We start from the raw sequence: 22,489 nt of genomic DNA on the forward strand, positions 1-22,489 counted from the left end.
GCCGCTCCTCTTATGCTGGTTAACAGCATGAAAGCAGTATCTGGATTGGTTAGATGAGCTCTTCGTGCATCGGACAGCAGAGGCTGTTCTTCTGCTGCAGAGAGACAGCAGAAGAACAATGAGGAGGGCGCACAGCCCATGGGTAAGTGCCATTTTATTTGATTTGAAATGTGTATTGCAAGTAATTGTAGTGGTGGTGTTTTATTTTGTAGTTAGTGTTGATTTTTGGAGGGAGACGTGGTTTACTTTGTGGTTTTGGAAGGAGGGTGTGATTATTCTGTTTTTTTTGGGAAGTGGTAGGGCACTTCACTTGCCCCACCACTTTCAAAGGGTACCAGACACCCCTGGTGCAGAGGTGCTTTTCAGCATTGGGTGCTCTAATGTTATCCTACAGGAAAGAAACATACGCTGCATACAGGTACTTGGAAACGATTTGCAGGACTGTTCTTCTAGAGTTAGGGTAAGTATGGCACAAGGCAGCACCAACAGGTCACTTTGGGAGGCACTAGGGCATCCAGGTGCAGAGTTTATTCGCAGCACTGGGTGTCCTATTCACTTTAATGGGAAACGCTCCTCAGGAAAAAGGTGTGTAAGGGGGGAGGGAGGGAGGGAGAGAGAGAGATTGATTTTTTTTTGGCTATCGTGGTTGCGTTTCTGTAGACACTCGAGGCTCTTTGTTGCCTGTGAAAACAGGCTGCAGGCAGGGACTGTGGGACTAGTTCAGCTAAACCCAAAGGGTCAGTTCAGCTCTCAATGTGTCTTGGGGCCTCTTTGGCACTGTTGGGGAGCTTGGGTGCAGTGGTGCATTAAGTTGTTGGATTTTTGCTGTCCAAATTTCTCGTGGTTTCAGTGTCCGGCACAAAGAGGCTGCAGGCAGGGACTGGGGGATCAGTCCGGATAAACTCAGATCTGCTCAGCTCTGGAGGGTGACTGTATCTCGTGGGAACTGGCGGCTTACTCCTCCTCAGGCTGTGGGGCTCTGTGTAGTGTTGCTTTGCCTGGTGGGGTCATGCTGGCAGAGACTCTCGTGTTGGTCTTCATTGCCTCCTAATGTGCAGGGAAGCAACTCTACTGCTCCAAGGGAGATACTGGTTGCTTCCTGAAGTGCTGGCAGCCTTTCCTGGCTTTTGGAGGCTGATAAGCTGCAGAACAAATCGTCTTTGGCGCCATTGTGGAGGACAGCAGGTAGTCCAGCAGGGTTGGGGACAAGTAAGTTGCTGCTCTTCAGATCTTGCTTCTTATGTCTCTTCGGTGTCCTTCTTTTTTGGTCCAACCAATCTGAGTTCCTGGTGTCAGGGGGCCACCTATATACTCAATTTAGGGCTGTTAAGGGGAGTAAAGGGTAATAGCCAATGGGCTACTTACCCTTAGGGTCACTACACCCCCTATATGACCAGTTCCTGTGGGAAGTAGGCATAACCCTGTCCCAGAGTGCCTAATTCCACCACATTCAAGATGGTGGAATTCCTATTTTCGTGTTCATTTCAGGTAGCCCTCCCTTAGGGAGGTGACTACCCTGGGAGTGTAACACACCTCCTGACCATCTAATTTCCCACCTGTCCTAGTGTCAGTTGGGCCTCCGGGCATGGGGTGGCATCTCCCAGGACTGGGCGAAGCCTGGGTCACATATCACAGGTGGCAGGGACTTTGAAATCCCTGGCTTTGGTATGCTAACTCACTAGCGATCCTGCTGGAGGAGGTCAGAACACCTTCCTCCAGAACAGGCATTGTTTCTTGCATCCTAGAGCATGGGCTCTCACCTTCATGGGGTATGAAACCTGTCTGTGGTGGCAGTCTGGACTTTACTAGTCAGCCAGCACAATAGAGGACTTGTAGGTTTCAGGGCGTACCTCTAAGGTACCCTCTAGGTGCATGTATTAATAAATCCATCGCTGGAATCAGTGTGGGTCTATTAATACGAGGTGTTTGATAGCAAATACCATAGGTATCAGTGAAGCCATTGTGTAGCCGGGAACCTCGTTTTGACCAGTGCCCAGTTCATATCTTAAGATGCCTTCCCTGTTCACTTGTAATGTCTAAGAATTGACCTAAATATCAGAGGGGCATATCTGCTCATGTAGATGTGTACACACATGAGCATAATGCACCCTGCCTTAGGGCTGTAAGGCCTACTGTAGGGATAACTTACAAATATTGCATGCAGTGTCTGCAGGCTTGGCACACAGGATGTGTGCAATGTTGTGTTTTCACTTGTGTCTGCACCATGTCATGCAGCCTGCAGCGGCAGTCTGGTGAGGAGTCCCTTAGGGTGGCACAATATATGCTGCAGCCCTTAGGGACTTTCCTTAGTACCACTGCCCTAGGTATCAGGTGTACCTTTTACTAGGGACTTCCAGGGGTGCTAAATGTATTGCCAATTATGGAACAGCTGCACAGTTTTAGGGAAAGAGATCTGGCACTGGGGACCTGGTTAGCAAGAACCCAGTGCAGTTCAGTCACAGTTGCATCAAATATGAGGCAAAAGGTGGGGGTAACCATGTTAAAAAAGGGCACTTTCCTACACCTGTTCAACATTTCTGCCCATTCCACTCCGGTCATGGCATCCTCCTAAGTCCTTTCAAGAGGCTTCCTGATTGCTAAAATCTATTGGACAGCTACATAATCATCTGTACATATTTTTTCAAAGCACCATTGTCTCACATCTCTGGTATGCAGTGATGGGTTCCTTACCTGAGCTTTGCTGCTTGATATTTTTGGTTAACTTGTACTACTCATTCCTACCTCCCTGGGAGGTATTACTGTGATCCTCATTCGTAAGGTGAGGAATCTGTGGGAGGATGTATCCATCATAGTAAAAGTTTACTTGTCTTTAGTAACACTATTGCTGGTGGATACAAAACCATCATATCCATGCCTAATCATCTCGAAGTTACCCCTCATGTCCTGTCTGCTCCCTTGTGAGATAGCGCCATGACTAGTGTTATAAACAAGTTATGTGCTATAATTATCACTCTCATTGCTCTCTTAGTTTCTCTCTGTGTGTTGATGGGATTCAGAAAAATTACCAGGAACTGAAGCCAGGGCACCATTTCCTGCTTAATACATTTCAGTGTTGTAAGGAAATGCCTCCTTGGCATGGTTGCCCCCTGACTTTTTGCCTTTGCTGATGCTATGTTTACAATTGAAAGTGTGCTGAGGCCTGCTAACCAGGCCCCAGCACCAGTGTTCTTTCCCTAACCTGTACTTTTGTATCCACAATTGGCAGACCCTGGCATCCAGATAAGTCCCTTGTAACTGGTACTTCTAGTACCAAGGGCCCTGATGCCAAGGAAGGTCTCTAAGGGCTGCAGCATGTCTTATGCCACCCTGGAGACCTCTCACTCAGCACAGACACACTGCTTGCCAGCTTGTGTGTGCTAGTGAGGACAAACCGAGTAAGTCGACATGGCACTCCCCTCAGGGTGCCATGCCAGCCTCTCACTGCCTATGCAGTATAGGTAAGACACCCCTCTAGCAGGCCTTACAGCCCTAAGGCAGGGTGCACTATACCATAGGTGAGGGTACCAGTGCATGAGCATGGTACCCCTACAGTGTCTAAACAAAACCTTAGACATTGTAAGTGCAGGGTAGCCATAAGAGTATATGGTCTGGGAGTTTGTCAAACACGAACTCCACAGCACCATAATGGCTACACTGAAAACTGGGAAGTTTGGTATCAAACTTCTCAGCACAATAAATGCACACTAATGCCAGTGTGCATTTTATTGTAAAATACACCACAGAGGGCACCTTAGAGGTGCCCCCTGAAACTTAACCGACTATCTGTGTAGGCTGACTAGTTTTAGCAGCCTGCCACAAACCGAGACATGTTGCTGGCCCCATGGGGAGAGTGCCTTTGTCACTCTGAGGCCAGTAACAAAGCCTGCACTGGGTGGAGATGCTAACACCTCTCCCAGGCAGGAATTGTCACACCTGGCGGTGAGCCTCAAAGGCTCACCTCCTTTGTGCCAACCCAGCAGGACACTCCAGCTAGTGGAGTTGCCCGCCCCCTCCGGCCAGGCCCCACTTTTGGCGGCAAGGCCGGAGAAAATAATGAGAAAAACAAGGAGGAGTCACTGGCCAGTCAGGACAGCCCCTAAGGTGTCCTGAGCTGAGGTGACTCTGACTTTTAGAAATCCTCCATCTTGCAGATGGAGGATTCCCCCAATAGGGTTAGGATTGTGACCCCCTCCCCTTGGGAGGAGGCACAAAGAGGGTGTACCCACCCTCAGGGCTAGTAGCCATTGGCTACTAACCCCCCAGACCTAAACACGCCCTTAAATTTAGTATTTAAGGGCTACCCTGAACCCTAGAAAATTAGATTCCTGCAACTACAAGAAGAAGGACTGCCCAGCTGAAAACCCCTGCAGCGGAAGACCAGAAGACGACAACTGCCTTGGCTCCAGAAACTCACCGGCCTGTCTCCTGCCTTCCAAAGATCCTGCTCCAGCGACGCCTTCCAAAGGGACCAGCGACCTCGACTTCCTCTGAGGACTGCCCCTGCTTCGAAAAGACAAGAAACTCCCGAGGACAGCGGACCTGCTCCAAGAAAAGCTGCAACTTTGTTTCCAGCAGCTTTAAAGAACCCTGCAAGCTCCCCGCAAGAAGCGTGAGACTTGCCACACTGCACCCGGCGACCCCGACTCGGCTGGTGGCGATCCAACACCTCAGGAGGGACCCCAGGACTACTCTGATACTGTGAGTACCAAAACCTGTCCCCCCTGAGCCCCCACAGCGCCGCCTGCAGAGGGAATCCCGAGGCTTCCCCTGACCGCGACTCTTTGAACCTAAAGTCCCGACGCCTGGGAGAGACCCTGCACCCGCAGCCCCCAGGACCTGAAGGACCGGACATTCACTGGAGAAGTGACCCCCAGGAGTCCCTCTCCCTTGCCCAAGTGGAGGTTTCCCCGAGGAATCCCCCCCTTGCCTGCCTGCAGCGCTGAAGAGATCCCGAGATCTCTCATAGACTAACATTGCGAACCCGACGCTTGTTTCTACACTGCACCCGGCCGCCCCCGCGCCGCTGAGGGTGAAATTTCTGTGTGGGCTTGTGTCCCCCCCGGTGCCCTACAAAACCCCCCTGGTCTGCCCTCCGAAGACGCGGGTACTTACCTGCAAGCAGACCGGAACCGGGGCACCCCCTTCTCTCCATTCTATCCTATGTGTTTTGGGCACCACTTTGAACTCTGCACCTGACCGGCCCTGAGCTGCTGGTGTGGTGACTTTGGGGTTGCTCTGAACCCCCAACGGTGGGCTACCTTGGACCAAGAACTGAACCCTGTAAGTGTCCTACTTACCTGGTAAAACTAACAAAAACTTACCTCCCCCAGGAACTGTGAAAATTGCACTAAGTGTCCACTTTTAAAGTAGCTATTTGTGAATAACTTGAAAAGTATACATGCAATTGAAATGATTCAAAGTTCCTAATGTACTTACCTGCAATACCTTTCGAATGAGATATTACATGTAGAATTTGAACCTGTGGTTCTTAAAATAAACTAAGAAAAGATATTTTTCTATATAAAAACCTATTGGCTGGATTTGTCTCTGAGTGTGTGTACCTCATTTATTGCCTTGTGTATGTACAACAAATGCTTAACACTACTCCTTGGATAAGCCTACTGCTCGACCACACTACCACAAAATAGAGCATTAGTATTATCTATTTTTACCACTATTTTACCTCTAAGGGGAACCCTTGGACTCTGTGCATGCTATTCCTTACTTTGAAATAGCACATACAGAGCCAACTTCCTACATTGGTGGATCAGCGGTGGGGTACAAGACTTTGCATTTGCTGGACTACTCAGCCAATACCTGATCACACGACAAATTCCAAAATTGTCATTAGAAATTGATTTTTGCAATTTGAAAAGTTTTCTAAATTCTTAAAAGACCTGCTAGGGCCTTGTGTTAGATCCTGTTTAGCATTTCTTTTAGAGTTTAAAAGTTTGTAAAAGTTTGAATTAGATTCTAGAACCAGTTGTAGATTCTTAAAAAGTATTCCAACTTTTAGAAGCAAAATGTCTAGCACAGATGTGACTGTGGTGGAACTCGACACCACACCTTACCTCCATCTTAAGATGAGGGAGCTAAGGTCACTCTGTAAAATAAAGAAAATAACAATGGGCCCCAAACCTACCAAAATACAGCTCCAGGAGCTTTTGGCAGAGTTTGAAAAGGCCAACCCCTCTGAGGGTGGCAACTCAGAGGAAGAGGATAGTGACTTGGAGGACAATTCCCCCCTACCAGTCCTATCTAGGGAGAACAGGGTCCCTCAAACCCTGACTCCAAAAATAATAGTCAGAGATGCTGGTTCCCTCACAGGAGAGACCAACACCTCTGAAATCACTGAGGATAGCCCCAGTGAAGAGGACATCCAGTTAGCCAGGATGGCCAAAAGATTGGCTTTGGAAAGACAGATCCTAGCCATAGAGAGGGAAAGACAAGAGATGGGCCTAGGACCCATCAATGGTGGCAGCAACATAAATAGGGTCAGAGATTCTCCTGACATGTTGAAAATCCCTAAAGGGATTGTAACTAAATATGAAGATGGTGATGACATCACCAAATGGTTCACAGCTTTTGAGAGGGCTTGTGTAACCAGAAAAGTGAACAGATCTCACTGGGGTGCTCTCCTTTGGGAAATGTTCACAGGAAAGTGTAGGGATAGACTCCTCACACTCTCTGGACAAGATGCAGAATCTTATGACCTCATGAAGGGTACCCTGATTGAGGGCTTTGGATTCTCCACTGAGGAGTATAGGATTAGATTCAGGGGGGCTCAAAAATCCTCGAGCCAGACCTGGGTTGACTTTGTAGACTACTCAGTGAAAACACTAGATGGTTGGATTCAAGGCAGTGGTGTAAGTAATTATGATGGGCTGTACAATTTATTTGTGAAAGAACACCTGTTAAGTAATTGTTTCAATGATAAACTGCATCAGCATCTGGTAGACCTAGGACCAATTTCTCCCCAAGAATTGGGAAAGAAGGCGGACCATTGGGTCAAGACAAGGGTGTCCAAGACTTCAACAGGGGGTGACCAAAAGAAAGGGGTCACAAAGACTCCCCAGGGGAAGGGTGATGAGACAACCAAAACTAAAAATAGTCAAGAGTCTTCTACAGGCCCCCAAAAACCTGCACAGGAGGGTGGGCCCAGAGCCTCTTCACAAAACAATGGGTACAAGGGTAAAAACTTTGATCCCAAAAAGGCCTGGTGTCATAGCTGTAAACAGCATGGACACCAAACTGGAGACAAGGCCTGTCCCAAGAAAGGTTCCACCCCAAACTCCCATCCAGGTAACACTGGTATGGCTAGTCTCCAAGTGGGATCAACAGTGTGCCCAGAGCAAATCAGGGTCCACACTGAAGCTACTCTAGTTTCTGAGGGTGGGGTGGATTTAGCCACACTAGCTGTCTGGCCGCCTAACATGCAAAAATACAGACAGCAACTCTTAATTAATGGGACTAGAATAGAGGGCCTGAGGGATACAGGTGCCAGTGTCACCATGGTGACAGAGAAACTGGTTTCCCCTGGCCAATACCTGACTGGAAAAACTTACACAGTCACCAACGCTGACAATCAGAGAAAAGTACATCCCATGGCAATGGTTACTTTAGAATGGGGAGGGGTCAATGGCCTGAAACAGGTGGTGGTCTCCTCAAATATCCCAGTGGACTGTCTGCTTGGAAATTACCTGGAGTCCTCAGCATGGGCTGAAGTAGAGCTAAAAACCCATGCAGCAATGCTGGGTATCCCTGAACTGGTGTGTGTGAAAACAAGAGCACAGTGCAAGGCACAGGGTGAACAAGTAGAGCTGGAGTCTGGAAGAATGGCCCAGCCTACCAAGAGAACAGGAAAGTCAGTTGGGAAACCAACTGCAGCACAGCAAAAGAAAGGGAACCTCTCTTCTCAGGAAGAAGTTCTGCCCTCTGAGGGAACTGAGCCTTTGGAGCTTGAACCTTATCAGGTTGAGCTCTTAGGCCCAGGGGGACCCTCAAGGGAGGAGCTGTGTAAGGGACAAGAAACCTGTCCCTCTCTTGAAGGCCTTAGGCAGCAAGCTGCTGAAGAGTCCAAAGGCAAGAAAAATGGAACGCATAGGGTCTATTGGGAAGATGGACTCCTGTACACTGAGGCCAGAGACCCCAAACCTGGTGCCACTAGGAGAGTGGTAGTGCCTCAGCTGTTCAGGAAGTTCATCCTAACATTGGCCCATGACATTCCCCTTGCTGGACATTTGGGACAAACCAAGACGTGGGAGAGGTTAGTCAACCACTTCTACTGGCCCAATATGTCCAACATGGTTAAGGAGTTTTGCCTCTCCTGCCCCACCTGTCAAGCCAGTGGTAAGACAGGTGGGCTTCCAAAGGCCCCCCTCATTCCACTTCCAGTGGTGGGGGTTCCCTTTGAAAGAGTGGGTGTGGACATAGTTGGTCCACTGGAACCTCCCACAGCCTCAGGAAATATGTATATCCTGGTAGTAGTGGATCATGCTACCAGGTATCCTGAAGCTATTCCCCTTAGGTCGACTACTGCCCCTGCAGTAGCCAAGGCCCTCATTGGTATCTTTACCAGAGTGGGTTTCCCTAAGGAGGTGGTGTCTGACAGAGGTACCAACTTCATGTCAGCATACCTAAAGCACATGTGGAATGAGTGTGGAGTGACTTATAAATTCACTACACCATACCATCCACAAACTAATGGCTTGGTTGAGAGATTCAACAAGACATTAAAAGGCATGATCATGGGGCTCCCAGAAAAGCTCAAAAGGAGATGGGATGTCCTCTTGCCATGTCTGCTTTTCGCTTACAGAGAGGTGCCACAGAAGGGAGTAGGATTCTCACCCTTTGAACTTCTGTTTGGTCATCCTGTAAGGGGACCACTTGCCCTTGTTAAAGAAGGCTGGGAGAGACCTCTCCATGAGCCTAAACAGGACATAGTGGACTATGTACTTGGCCTTCGCTCCAGAATGGCCGAGTACATGGAAAAGGCAACCAAAAACCTTGAGGCCAGCCAACAGCTCCAGAAGTTTTGGTATGACCAAAAGGCTGCACTGGTTGAGTTCCAACCAGGGCAGAAAGTCTGGGTTCTGGAGCCTGTGGCTCCCAGGGCACTCCAGGACAAATGGAGTGGCCCTTACCCAGTTCTAGAGAGGAAGAGTCAGGTCACCTACTTGGTGGACCTGGGCACAAGCAGGAGCCCCAAGAGGGTGATCCATGTAAACCGCCTTAAACTCTTCCACGACAGGGCTGATGTCAATCTGTTGATGGTAACAGATGAGGATCAGGAGGCAGAGAGTGAACCTCTCCCTGATCTTCTGTCATCAGACCCAAAAGATGGTACAGTAGATGGAGTGATCTACTCAGACACCCTCTCTGGCCAACAGCAAGCTGATTGTAGGAGAGTCCTACAACAGTTTCCTGAACTCTTCTCCTTAACCCCTGGTCAGACACACCTGTGTACCCATGATGTGGACACAGGAGACAGCATGCCTGTCAAGAACAAAATCTTTAGACAGTCTGACCATGTTAAGGAAAGCATCAAGGTGGAAGTCCACAAGATGCTAGAATTGGGAGTAATTGAGCGCTCTGACAGCCCCTGGGCTAGCCCAGTGGTCTTAGTCCCCAAACCTCACACCAAAGATGGAAAGAAAGAGATGAGGTTTTGTGTGGACTACAGAGGGCTCAATTCTGTCACCAAGACAGATGCCCATCCAATTCCAAGAGCTGATGAGCTCATTGATAAATTAGGTGCTGCCAAATTTCTAAGTACCTTTGACTTGACAGCAGGGTACTGGCAAATAAAAATGGCACCTGGAGCAAAAGAAAAGACAGCATTCTCCACACCTGATGGGCATTATCAGTTTACTGTTATGCCCTTTGGTTTAAAGAATGCCCCTGCCACCTTCCAAAGGTTGGTGAATCAAGTCCTTGCTGGCTTGGAGTCCTTTAGCACAGCTTATCTTGATGATATTGCTGTCTTTAGCTCAACTAAGAAAAGATATTTTTCTATATAAAAACCTATTGGCTGGATTTGTCTCTGAGTGTGTGTACCTCATTTATTGCCTTGTGTATGTACAACAAATGCTTAACACTACTCCTTGGATAAGCCTACTGCTCGACCACACTACCACAAAATAGAGCATTAGTATTATCTATTTTTACCACTATTTTACCTCTAAGGGGAACCCTTGGACTCTGTGCATGCTATTCCTTACTTTGAAATAGCACATACAGAGCCAACTTCCTACAAGTGTCATAATGCTCAGAGCCAGTTGTGTGGCTGAAGCTGGATAACTATTACTAGAGGAAAGGTTATTTGAACTAGCCTGAAGCTTGTAAGGATAATTCATAAGGTGAGGAATATGCTGGAAGGTCATGTATCCATCAGAAATATTGTTACTGAAAGTAATTATATTTTTGTACCTGCCACTCCACCCGAGTGTTTACCTTAATGCTATTTGGGTAATAATTGTAAGAGCTGCAATAGCTTTAATGCACATGGATAAATATTGAGTAGTGTGAGTTTTTTTGTGCTTTCAGGAATGCCATCCTGATCTATGCAGATGGGGACATTAACCATCCTGAGACAAATTTTGAGCTTATTCAAACTGGCTTTGAACAAATCGATGATAAGGATGCTGCTACTAAGTTACCCGAAGAACTGTGCAAATGTATGTACATCTAGCTTAAGCATGATTTTATGTAATTTTGTGTTCACAAAAACATTGCAGTAAGCTTATTACTAGATATGCATACGTTTTAAAGTGGCAAAATGGTCTCTTCCAGGCAAAGGATGTGAGAATGTTTGCAAATATTTTGTCATTTCTCAACTCAAGATTTTCATTTGTGTTTATAACTTTCAGAATATAACTGTCAACTTGTGTAGTCCTGATACTTGAAGAAAATATTTACCAACTTTTTTTTAAATGCCCCTCTAAAAAGACTAACACAGTTTTGGAATCCGATGCCTGTAAAATACATTGGTTTTTGATATTTTTCTTTGTTTTTTTATTAACAAGCGTTCCTGTGGCGAGTGCCTTTGTAGCTCTGTGCTCCCTTTTCAGCATTTATACTTTTCGTTTATATGTGAGTAAAGCTCTTGATTTAATAGCATTTTCTCAGAACTGCATCATTGTAAAAGCCAGAAAGCAACCTGATAAGGTAGTTCCAATTGCCATAATATAGCAGGCAAAGCTGAACTTGTTGGTTTTTAACATTTATCTTATTTTAAATTAATGAATTTTATTGTGATGTAACATTTTCTTCAGTTACAGGGCAAGATCTTGATGACTAGATCCCTCATTGGGTCTTAGGGAATTAAATAGGTTTTTAGTGCAGCCCTCATGGGCTGGGAAGCTGCACATAAGAGAGAATGGGACTATGGGGGTATGGAGGCTCCTGACTTTGAGCGCTTTTATCTTATTGCCCATCTCCAGCATGCAGTTCACTGTCTAGATAGTGAGGATAACTGGGAGAGATCACTCCTAGCTGGCTCCCACGACAGATACCAGTTGGATGAGCGCCTGATGAGGGGCAGAAATATCTCAGACACATTACCCCACAAGACTAGGCTGACATGCCACCGGTAGGACAGACCTGTGAGACGAGTGATACAATGGGCACCATGTGCTCCAGGTCTAGATATATGGATATTGTGTTCCTTTGCCCAGATCGTTCAGACTATGATGACAGATAAATGGCAAGAGAATGTCTTTATTATATTATCTGACTTATACCCAGGAGACTGTTTCATAACCATGCAGGCGGCCTTTGAGTCATTCGGGCTTGGACATGGCCAATTTTTGCAGTATGCAAAGGTAGCTGCCACTGCAAGACACCTATGGCCATCCTTTCCCGAGGCCCCTAAAACCAACACAGAAAGTGACTGCAGTGCTATCCCTGGCTGGGAAACGTAATCGGGTAATTCACCTGTACAGAGCTTTGCAAGCGGATCAGTATGTAGCACCACCCCAAGTTGAAGAGGCATGCAGCGGGCTAGTGATGAGACCATTGCAACTAAGGAATGGGGAAACGTTCATGGCGTGCTAAGGGTCGTCTCTATCAACGCACAATTTAAACTGATAGAATATAATTACGTTCACATGGCCTTCTTTTTGGTAAAGACTCCAAGCTATCTACCCAAGAGGACATCCATGTGCCCTACATGTGGCAGTGCAGACGCTGGTTTCCTTTGTTGTATGGCATTGCTCGGTTATTGCAATCTCCTGGTTGGAGGTGTAAGCCCATATCAGATCAGTAACGGCGTGGGTGGTGCCCTGTGAGCTCACAGTGCCTGCTGGGTTTACTTCGGAGAATCCCAAGAAAAAGTTGAGCAGGAGGTTCATAGTGTTGGGGTTGACAGTAGCTAAACATCGTGTAATTGTTCATTGGTTGAGTGCTAGACCCCCCACGATACGGGCTTGGAGGAATGACTTGGTAGATTGGGCAGGGTCAGAGGTGGTGCATATGCGACCGACTAGATGTTACAATAGGGTGGCAGATGGTCTGCTTTCATGGGGGCAATGACGTTGACGGTGCTATTGGAGGATACATGCACACTTGAGTATAGGATCTGCTTGTTATGTGAGTGGTAGCCCTGACTGTAATAGTATCAGCAGACGAAAAGGAACACTGTCCTGAAACACTCCACATATGCGGGTCACGTAATGTACTACTTGTGTATCCTTGTTTAGATTATTATTTATGGCTAAATTCCAACTGTGTATGGAAGCGGGGGGGGTAGGGTGTGTAATTCTGGGCACATAAACCCTGATTTCAATGTTTCTACATAATATTGAGAAACAAGTATTGATATACACAAGATAGCAGGAGATACAACTGGAATTGACACATAATGGGGGTTATTCTAACTTTGGAGGAGTGTTAATCCGTCCCAAAAGTGACGGTAAAGTGACGGATATACCACCAGCCGTATTCCGAGTTCCATAGGATATAATGGACTCGTAATACGGCTGGTGGTAAATCCGTCACTTTTCCGTCACTTTTGGGACAGATTAACACCTCCTCCAAAGTTGGAATAACCCCCAATGTGCGAAGACATTAAGGTACTCTGTTGTTTGTCAGTGCCTGGCACTTCCAATAATGTTGTGCGTTGGCTGCAGTTGTTGAAATGCTAATGAAAACGATTACAAAAATAAAAAGTTGATGGATAGGATCTTCATACTAGCCCATAATACTTACACACGTTGCATGAGTTTTGAGTGCAGAAGTGGGACCAGAAAATAGGCCCTACAACCTTTGAGTACTCTGCTTTATTACTTCAAAGCTATCGTGAGACCCTGTGTCACACTAAGCTTGTGATTAACCGTGCATTATTCAGCCCTACCCCATGACACACTGTATGTGTGTTGGAGGGTTAGCCTTGTTGTGGGAAATCCAGTCAGGATGGCCTGACAAGTAGGTAAGTGCTTGTGCAACCACTCACAAGGTGAGTGACCTGTAGCAGAAGTTGAACGGGTCTTGAGTGGGGCTCTGTGATAATTGCTGTGTGTTCGTGTGTCTGGATGCACTGGCATGGATCTGAGGGTGTTTGGGCATAGGGCCCACAACTGGGAGGATGCAGGCCCTATATAATGAGGGGCTGATTCTTGACAAAATGTGTGTATCCCTGCTATAATGCGCTCCCAGTGAACTCCGGTTCTAGCATAAATTGATAATTGCTGGCTCAGTGGGAGCATCCATGGGACGATGATGCGTATCCCTCTTAAAATACTAACTCTGGCACAATGATTGCAGTTCCACATGTATGTCAGACATCCATGACATGATGGTGCTCCTCCCTGGAATAGTGCTGTTCCTGACAAAATGGTGTCAGTTTTTTCATGTTATGGATGTCTACGGCACCCATCGCTTCTCTGTTGCTGTCCTGGCATTATGCTGGTAATTACAAGTGTACTGTCGACATCTGTGTCATGAATGCAATCTTTTTCTTGGGATCGTGCGTTTAGAGTGGTTACTGTGCCTTACGATGTGTGACTAAGATTATTTACCATTTTGCCCCAGGTCCACAGTACTGTTGCACTCCAAATTGGATAACCAAGAGAAACTCTTAATACACTCTTTAGCATAGCGAGCAGTCAGGACTTCTACCAGAAGGTGAAGGAGCTTAAAATACTCAGACTGTTGATAGCTCTCAGTGAACCCCAATGTTCATCATATAAAAACAAAAAGTTCTGCCTACTGTACCTTCATTTCTATACATTTGTGTACCTCCCTGGCTCTAGAATTGAGCCCTATAGTTGTTGGTAAATGATGGAGGATGCTTTGGTCAACTTGGGTCTTTTTTAAGTGTTCAGTTCCTCAGTAAAAGATGGGGGTCATTGTCTGGATGGAGACCGGGATATTGGTATCCAGCTTTTTCTGTGAAGTAGTCACCCGTGGTACCCACAAATAAATATTCGGCATGAATGGTGGTGCCCTTAAAATAGCCCAACTTCGTGGATTAAATGAATAAAACCTAAAAAATAATATAGATGTTTGAACAAAAAAACCACCACTTAAACAACAAGGTGCCCACACACAAGAAAAACCTTGGGTGCACCGAAGTTTCCTTGGTGGCCCATTGACTGCTCACCGTTGCTTGGTGGAAATGGCATGGTCCAGTGACTGGAGCCCGGTTAACGGTGGAGCTGTATTCTGTGGACGGCACCAGTGGTAGAATTGTGAGACAAGGCCAGCAGTTTTCCCCAAGTGTACCTTTAAGAGTACAGGGCCTGTATCTTGGAAACCATTGGGTCATGTTCACGATTTTACTCTGGTATTACAGCAGGCACTATGATTACCAGTTACCACTGAGGTTATTAATGACACTTTTATATCTGGAATCAGAAGCGTTTGAGTGATGATTTCAATTGAACCAGGTTCACGATGACTACTTCTCACCAGTGGGACAGGTGCTCATATTGAGGGTTATGGCGTGACTGTCTCTTGGTCCCCTTGGAGCTAACAAAGAGGTAGATACATGCGCAACCCAGGTTTGTCTTTGTCATATACTGAAAGCAGCTCCTTGACTCATCTGTAAATACTTGTTCTGTGTATCAAGATGCAGTGACCTTGTTCTGTTTCTTGAGTTTCACGCATGATGATCCTTTCAGTCAGCTGGTCCCTATTCCATCTTCTAATCTGGTCACTTCCTCCATCTCCTTGTGTAGGCAGATAAGCCATCCTTGTCTTCCAGGTGAATCTGCAAGGCAAATCCTCAGGCTTTCCAGACATGAGCCCATTACTGAGGGAGAATGGTAACCATACCCAAGTTCTCCTTAAAGTTCTTGGTGCATCGAATCAAGTACTGGCTGGGGATGCCTCTAATTCTTGCTCACTTTAGCAAGTTCTCTCTGTGACCTATTTTGCATGTCTGATTTATGGTGGCAGATAATTTTCAGGGAACCTACTCCATAGAGGGCTTTGGTGAGCTAGTTGTGTACGGTTTTCAGAAAGTTGTTGAGCGGTAAGAGAGACTTGTTTCAAAAGTGTGTTGCCCTTGGTTTTTCACTTGTTTTGTTTGTGGTGTTATGGAGGAGCTGTGACTGCCAAGGTACTGTTTACTAACGTTCTGTCGCCCCTCCAGAAACCAAAGATGCTTTTCTCAAATGATCTTCATTGATTGTTAGTTAAGCAACAATGAGTGTTGTATTTTGGACCACTAGAGGGCAGCATTACTTCATTTTTGTCGTGCAATTACTCTTTAATTTTCAAAACTTAAAGAAGCACTGAAAAGTGGATAGCATTCACACTATCTTTGAAACAAGGTGGTCCCTACTTTCAATCAATCAGGAATTTGTAAAGTGAACTACTCACCCATGAGGGTCTCAAGGCACTGAGGAGAGGGGACGGGGGGTGAGGGGGATTGATAATAAAGTTACTTCTTTAGTAACATTTTGTGTGATATTGTGAAAATGCATTAGTGTTGTGACATACAAATGGATGTTTCTGGACAGGGCATTTAGTTAGAGCAATGCCCGTGTACTTAAACACAACACAGACAGCACAAACAATTAGTTTAGTGCAAGGGTCCCTACAGGGCACTTCCTTTTAATTAATATAGATGTTGAAAAACGTGTCAACTGCCAGTAATACAGGGAGTGCAGAATTATTAGGCAAGTTGTATTTTTGAGGATTAATTTTATTATTGAACAACAACCATGTTCTCAATGAACCCAAAAAACTCATTAATATCAAAGCTGAATATTTTTGGAAGTAGTTTTTAGTTTGTTTTTAGTTTTAGCTATGTTAGGGGGATATCTGTGTGTGCAGGTGACTATTACTGTGCATAATTATTAGGCAACTTAACAAAAAAAAATATATACCCATTTCAATTATTTATTATTACCAGTGAAACCAATATAACATCTCAACATTCACAAATATACATTTCTGACATTCAAAAACAAAACAAAAACAAATCAGTGACCAATATAGCCACCTTTCTTTGCAAGGACACTCAAAAGCCTGCCATCCATGGATTCTGTCAGTGTTTTGATCTGTTCACCATCAACAATGCGTGCAGCAGCAACCACAGCCTCCCAGACACTGTTCAGAGAGGTGTACTGTTTTCCCTCCTTGTAAATCTCACATTTGATGATGGACCACAGGTTCTCAATGGGGTTCAGATCAGGTGAACAAGGAGGCCATGTCATTAGATTTCCTTCTTTTATACCCTTTCTTGCCAGCCACGCTGTGGAGTACTTGGACGCGTGTGATGGAGCATTGTCCTGCATGAAAATCATGTTTTTCTTGAAGGATGCAGACTTCTTCCTGTACCACTGCTTGAAGAAGGTGTCTTCCAGGAACTGGCAGTAGGACTGGGAGTTGAGCTTGACTCCATCCTCAACCCGAAAAGGCCCCACAAGCTCATCTTTGATGATACCAGCCCAAACCAGTACTCCACCTCCACCTTGCTGGCGTCTGAGTCGGACTGGAGCTCTCTGCCCTTTACCAATCCAGCCACGGGCCCATCCATCTGGCCCATCAAGACTCACTCTCATTTCATCAGTCCATAAAACCTTAGAAAAATCAGTCTTGAGATATTTATTGGCCCAGTCTTGACGTTTCAGCTTGTGTGTCTTGTTAAGTGGTGGTCGTCTTTCAGCCTTTCTTACCTTGGCCATGTCTCTGAGTATTGCACACCTTGTGCTTTTGGGCACTCCAGTGATGTTGCAGCTCTGAAATATGGCCAAACTGGTGGCAAGTGGCATCGTGGCAGCTGCACGCTTGACTTTTCTCAGTTCATGGGCAGTCATTTTGCGCCTTGGTTTTTCCACACGCTTCTTGCGACCCTGTTGACTATTTTGAATGAAACGCTTGATTGTTCGATGATCACGCTTCAGATGCTTTGCAATTTTAAGAGTGCTGCATCCCTCTGCAAGATATCTCACTATTTTTGACTTTTCTGAGCCTGTCAAGTCCTTCTTTTGACCCATTTTGCCAAAGGAAAGGAAGTTGCCTAATAATTATGCACACCTGATATAGGGTGTTGATGTCATTAGACCACACCCCTTCTCATTACAGAGATGCACATCACCTAATATGCTTAATTGGTAGTAGGCTTTCGAGCCTATACAGCTTGGAGTAAGACAACATGCATAAAGAGGATGATGTGGTCAACATACTCATTTGCCTAATAATTCTGCACTCCCTGTAATAAGGGAATCATCATTCAAGACCAAATAGCCATCATGATCCACAAATATTTGTCACCAATACCTTAAAGGTTTTGGAAAATGAAATTGAATCAAGTTAAGAGAAGCCTCCTTTTGTTCTATGTAACTTTTGTTGCCCTACTGCTCCCAGAAACAGTTGAATTGTCCTATACCGCTCAATAAATTCGAACGTCAAGGACATGCAGATTTGCACCGAACAACAAAAGACGTTGATCTTACCAGATAACACATTGTATTGTAGTGAATTGAAATGTGTATAAAGTGTTGCTACCAGTAGTTTGGCTTCGTAGTGCTGTGTTGGCCTTGTTCATTTTAGTTGTAAACAGCTGCTTTTATTCCTGATTGCCTGGAGTTATCTGGTGGAAGCTGAGACATGAATGTAAAGTTACTTTGGCTGCCTTTTTCATGTCGGAGCTAGCATGCATAGTCCAAAGGGCCCATAATTGTACTCTGTGTCCTGTGTAGAAAGTGTTAGTCTAGTGTCAGAAGGGATTTAATCTTGATGTGGTTCATATGCACAGATTACGTGGAGGCGTAAGAAGGAGTAGGTCTCTTTAGTAATATAAATGAATGAATGAACATGTACCCCCTTGTTCATGGAGTAGCAGTGTTTTGACCAACTGTGTGCTCAGACTCATTTTCCTGTGTTCGATTTGGTCAGTGTTGGCTTGAATGTCTGAGTAACCTGTTCAATTTAGGGCACATTAGAGTTTGAGTCGATGATTGCCTTATGAGATATGGAGCTTTCCTGTGGGTTTTTATTTGTAACTTAGAAGAATGCTCCAGAAAGCGGGCTGTTGCTTGTGTGCCTGCATGCATTGTTAGTGTTGATGCAAGCCAGAGTTTTGAGTTTGTCTCCATCTTCAATTTGGTTCATGCCAGATTTTGCCTGAGCAGTTCTGTCGTTGACGGAAAGGTCAATGCAGAATCATAGACAAGTTGGTCAAGATACCGAGTATGTGAAGTGTGACCACGGTATTTCTAGAAACTATACACTAGGTAACGCCATGTGAATCTCACACGAAACACAGTGTGGAATTCAGCACAGTGTTAAGGAGCTGAAATGAACAAGCAAGACCATTCCTGATAATGGGTCGGCAAATATGCTGTGTCCAACGCAGTCATGTGTATAAAAGTTAACTGGTCTGACAGTCACATCTGAGCTGTGCGGCTTTGCACTGTGGATCATGACTGCTAAATCTGTATCAAGGTACGTTTTGGATCTCTTCCCAGAGTTTGGGGTAGAATAGGCCCGACCATTTGTGAGCTGGGGGTGGGAGGACTGGGGGAGCCAGCCAGCTATTTACCACTTTATGGAATGAAAGCTGATCTCTCACTTTCCTTATTTATATTTATAAGTGCCAATTGTTGGTGGTCTGTGCAGAGAAGCTGCTGTCAGTTACGGAAAGTTTTGTGACTCTTCGAATGATAACTAGTAACATTGCGTTCAATGGCATGTGTAGTTTTAGATACACATGCTGTGCATAAGCTCCCCATCTAGTGTTTGGTTCGGAGTATTACAATTTGTTTTTGTTCAAAGAAATGTTTAGAGTCACAGACTCGAGTGACTTCTCCTCTCGGTAATACTGCGCATGGGCATCAATTCCTTTGTTAGATTTCTTTTCTCCGCCGTTGGGTTCGGACATGTGTTCCTTTTGCTCTGAGTTCTCAGCTCCAAACAGTCTAAATCAGTATTCTTTCTGTCTTTCTATCAACGTCGGTATTGTCTCCGAACGCATATTCCTTAATATTCAACTTTCGGTTCCTCTTTCTACACTCAGAATCCCATTTTTCTGACCTTTTGCGTCAAAATGGCCTGGTCGGGCCCTCCTTGGGCCTCCCTCTTCCTCGTGGTATCGAACAATGCAGCCCTGACGGAGCATACTCCATTTCGGTTTTGCCCTCTATGCCATTCGAAGTTTCCACACACCGATCAACACCAGGTGTGTAATTTGTGTCTTTCACCAGACCACAACGATCAGACCTGCGAAGCGTGCCATTCTTTTCGGTCAAAGAAGACACTTAGAGAACGAAGGGCTCGTCAGACGAAAATGGCCTCTTGACAGACAGAAGGTACACTGGACATCTTTGGAAACGAGCACGCTCAAGAAGATGTGGAACAAGAGGGGATCTTCTCCGTTCAAGATTCGAACTCTGATGTGCAGTCGGACATCGAGAGTCAAACTTTACAACCATAGTCTGAGCCAAGAAACTTATTCGGATGGCCCGCATACCAGCTCAGCACCGAAAAAATCCAAAGACAAGTCTTCGGCATCGACCTCCACTTGCTCCATTTTGGCCTCGACAAAACAAAAATTGTACGTTATTTCGGTACCGACCGCTTCAACACCGAAAAAGAAAAAGCTACAATTTCGGCACCGAAAATGTTCCACCCGAAGAAAAGCTTCAGAACTGAAAAAACACCAAAAGACCTCAGTGACTCTGAACAGTCTTTAACAAACCCTACACCACAAGTGGAACCAATTTTGAAAGTTATGGACGCTAGTCAGTGCCAACTTCAAATTCAACAAGGAACATGGCGGATTATAACATCACCTCTGCCACCTCTAAAGAGGAAATTAACTTTTGAAGAAAGTCTTGATTCCTCTGCACCTCCGAAGAAGACTGCCAAAGAAAAGACTTCTTCTCATACTTCTACATTTCTACCTTTACTTACTTCTCTACAACATACTACACCAACATCTCCCACTCACATAGGGTTCACACCATCTACTTCACCACCTACTGAGTCGCAGGATATAAGGAATGAATTAGAAGAGCAAGACCCATGAGATGATTGCAGTCCGGATCCCATTACACCAAATGATCCAGATCTTTACCCAGCTAGACCCTCGCCTCCTGAGGATTCTACATGATACCAACAAGTGATAGCAAGAGCAGCAGCATATCACAATGTAAGTATGTACACTGACCCGATAGAGGAGGATTTCTTATTTGACATCCTTGGTGCAACACATAAAGAAAGCCAATTTCTTCCAATGCCCCCAGGAATGATCAGACATGCAGAAGAAATATTTAAAGAACCTGTTAAAGCAAGGATTATCACTCCTAGAGTTGATAAAAAGTGCAAAGCTGCACCCACTGATCCTCTATATATAAAAGCACAACATCCTCCAGACTCTATTGTGGCATCTACTGCAAGAAAAAGAGCTAATAGCCAGTCAACAGGAGACACACCTTCTCCTGACAAGGAAAGTGAAAAAGTAGATGCTGCAGGGAAAAGAGTAGCAGCTCAAGCAGCCAATCATTGGTGACTCGCTAATGCTCAAGCCATACTTTCCAGATATAACAGAGCTCACTTGGATGCAATGGGGGAACTTTTACAATACCTACCAGAAGAACATCGTAAAAAAGGGGTAGAGATTGTAAATGAGGGACAAGCAATATCCAACAACTCCATAAGTGCACTTGATGCTTCTGATACAGCAGCACATATGTAAGGAAATGCCTCCTTGGCATGGTTGCCCCCTGACTTTTTGCCTTTGCTGATGCTATGTTTACAATTGAAAGTGTGCTGAGGCCTGCTAACCAGGCCCCAGCACCAGTGTTCTTTCCCTAACCTGTACTTTTGTATCCACAATTGGCAGACCCTGGCATCCAGATAAGTCCCTTGTAACTGGTACTTCTAGTACCAAGGGCCCTGATGCCAAGGAAGGTCTCTAAGGGCTGCAGCATGTCTTATGCCACCCTGGAGACCTCTCACTCAGCACAGACACACTGCTTGCCAGCTTGTGTGTGCTAGTGAGGACAAAACGAGTAAGTCGACATGGCACTCCCCTCAGGGTGCCATGCCAGCCTCTCACTGCCTATGCAGTATAGGTAAGACACCCCTCTAGCAGGCCTTACAGCCCTAAGGCAGGGTGCACTATACCATAGGTGAGGGTACCAGTGCATGAGCATGGTACCCCTACAGTGTCTAAACAAAACCTTAGACATTGTAAGTGCAGGGTAGCCATAAGAGTATATGGTCTGGGAGTCTGTCAAACACGAACTCCACAGCACCATAATGGCTACACTGAAAACTGGGAAGTTTGGTATCAAACTTCTCAGCACAATAAATGCACACTGATGCCAGTGTACATTTTATTGTAAAATACACCACAGAGGGCACCTTAGAGGTGCCCCCTGAAACTTAACCGACTGTCTGTGTAGGCTGACTAGTTCCAGCAGCCTGCCACACTAGAGACATGTTGCTGGCCCCATGGGGAGAGTGCCTTTGTCACTCTGAGGCCAGTAACAAAGCCTGCACTGGGTGGAGATGCTAACACCTCCCCCAGGCAGGAGCTGTAACACCTGGCGGTGAGCCTCAAAGGCTCACCTCTTTGTCACAGCCCAGCAGGGCACTCCAGCTTAGTGGAGTTGCCCGCCCCTCCGGCCACGGCCCCCACTTTTGGCGGCAAGGCTGGAGGGAACAAAGAAAGCAACAAGGAGGAGTCACTGGCCAGTCAGGACAGCCCCTAAGGTGTCCTGAGCTGAAGTGACTCTAACTTTGAGAAATCCTCCATCTTGCAGATGGAGGATCCCCCCAATAGGGTTAGGATTGTGACCCCCTCCCCTTGGGAGGAGGCACAAAGAGGGTGTACCCACCCTCAGGGCTAGTAGCCATTGGCTACTAACCCCCGAGACCTAAACACGCCCTTAAATTTAGTATTTAAGGGCTACCCTGAACCCTAGAAAATTAGATTCCTGCAACTACAAGAAGAAGGACTGCCTAGCTGAAAACCCCTGCAGAGGAAGACCAGAAGACGACAACTGCCTTGGCTCCAGAAACTCACCGGCCTGTC

General features: G+C 45.9%; 1 protein-coding gene across 1 annotated transcript in view; it reads left to right on the top strand.

Annotated features, from left to right (window-relative positions):
• Window positions 1-22,489, top strand: part of KIF7 (kinesin family member 7) — a 383,648-nt gene that overhangs the window by 140,994 nt on the left and 220,165 nt on the right. The window contains exon 8 of the mRNA XM_069222691.1: window positions 10,546-10,676. Coding sequence (XP_069078792.1) covers window positions 10,546-10,676 — 131 coding nt within the window. The remainder of the gene's footprint in view (window positions 1-10,545; window positions 10,677-22,489) is intronic.

The sequence above is a fragment of the Pleurodeles waltl genome, chromosome 3_1 (assembly GCF_031143425.1).
Source record: "Pleurodeles waltl isolate 20211129_DDA chromosome 3_1, aPleWal1.hap1.20221129, whole genome shotgun sequence".
NCBI classification, from domain to species: domain Eukaryota; kingdom Metazoa; phylum Chordata; class Amphibia; order Caudata; family Salamandridae; genus Pleurodeles; species Pleurodeles waltl.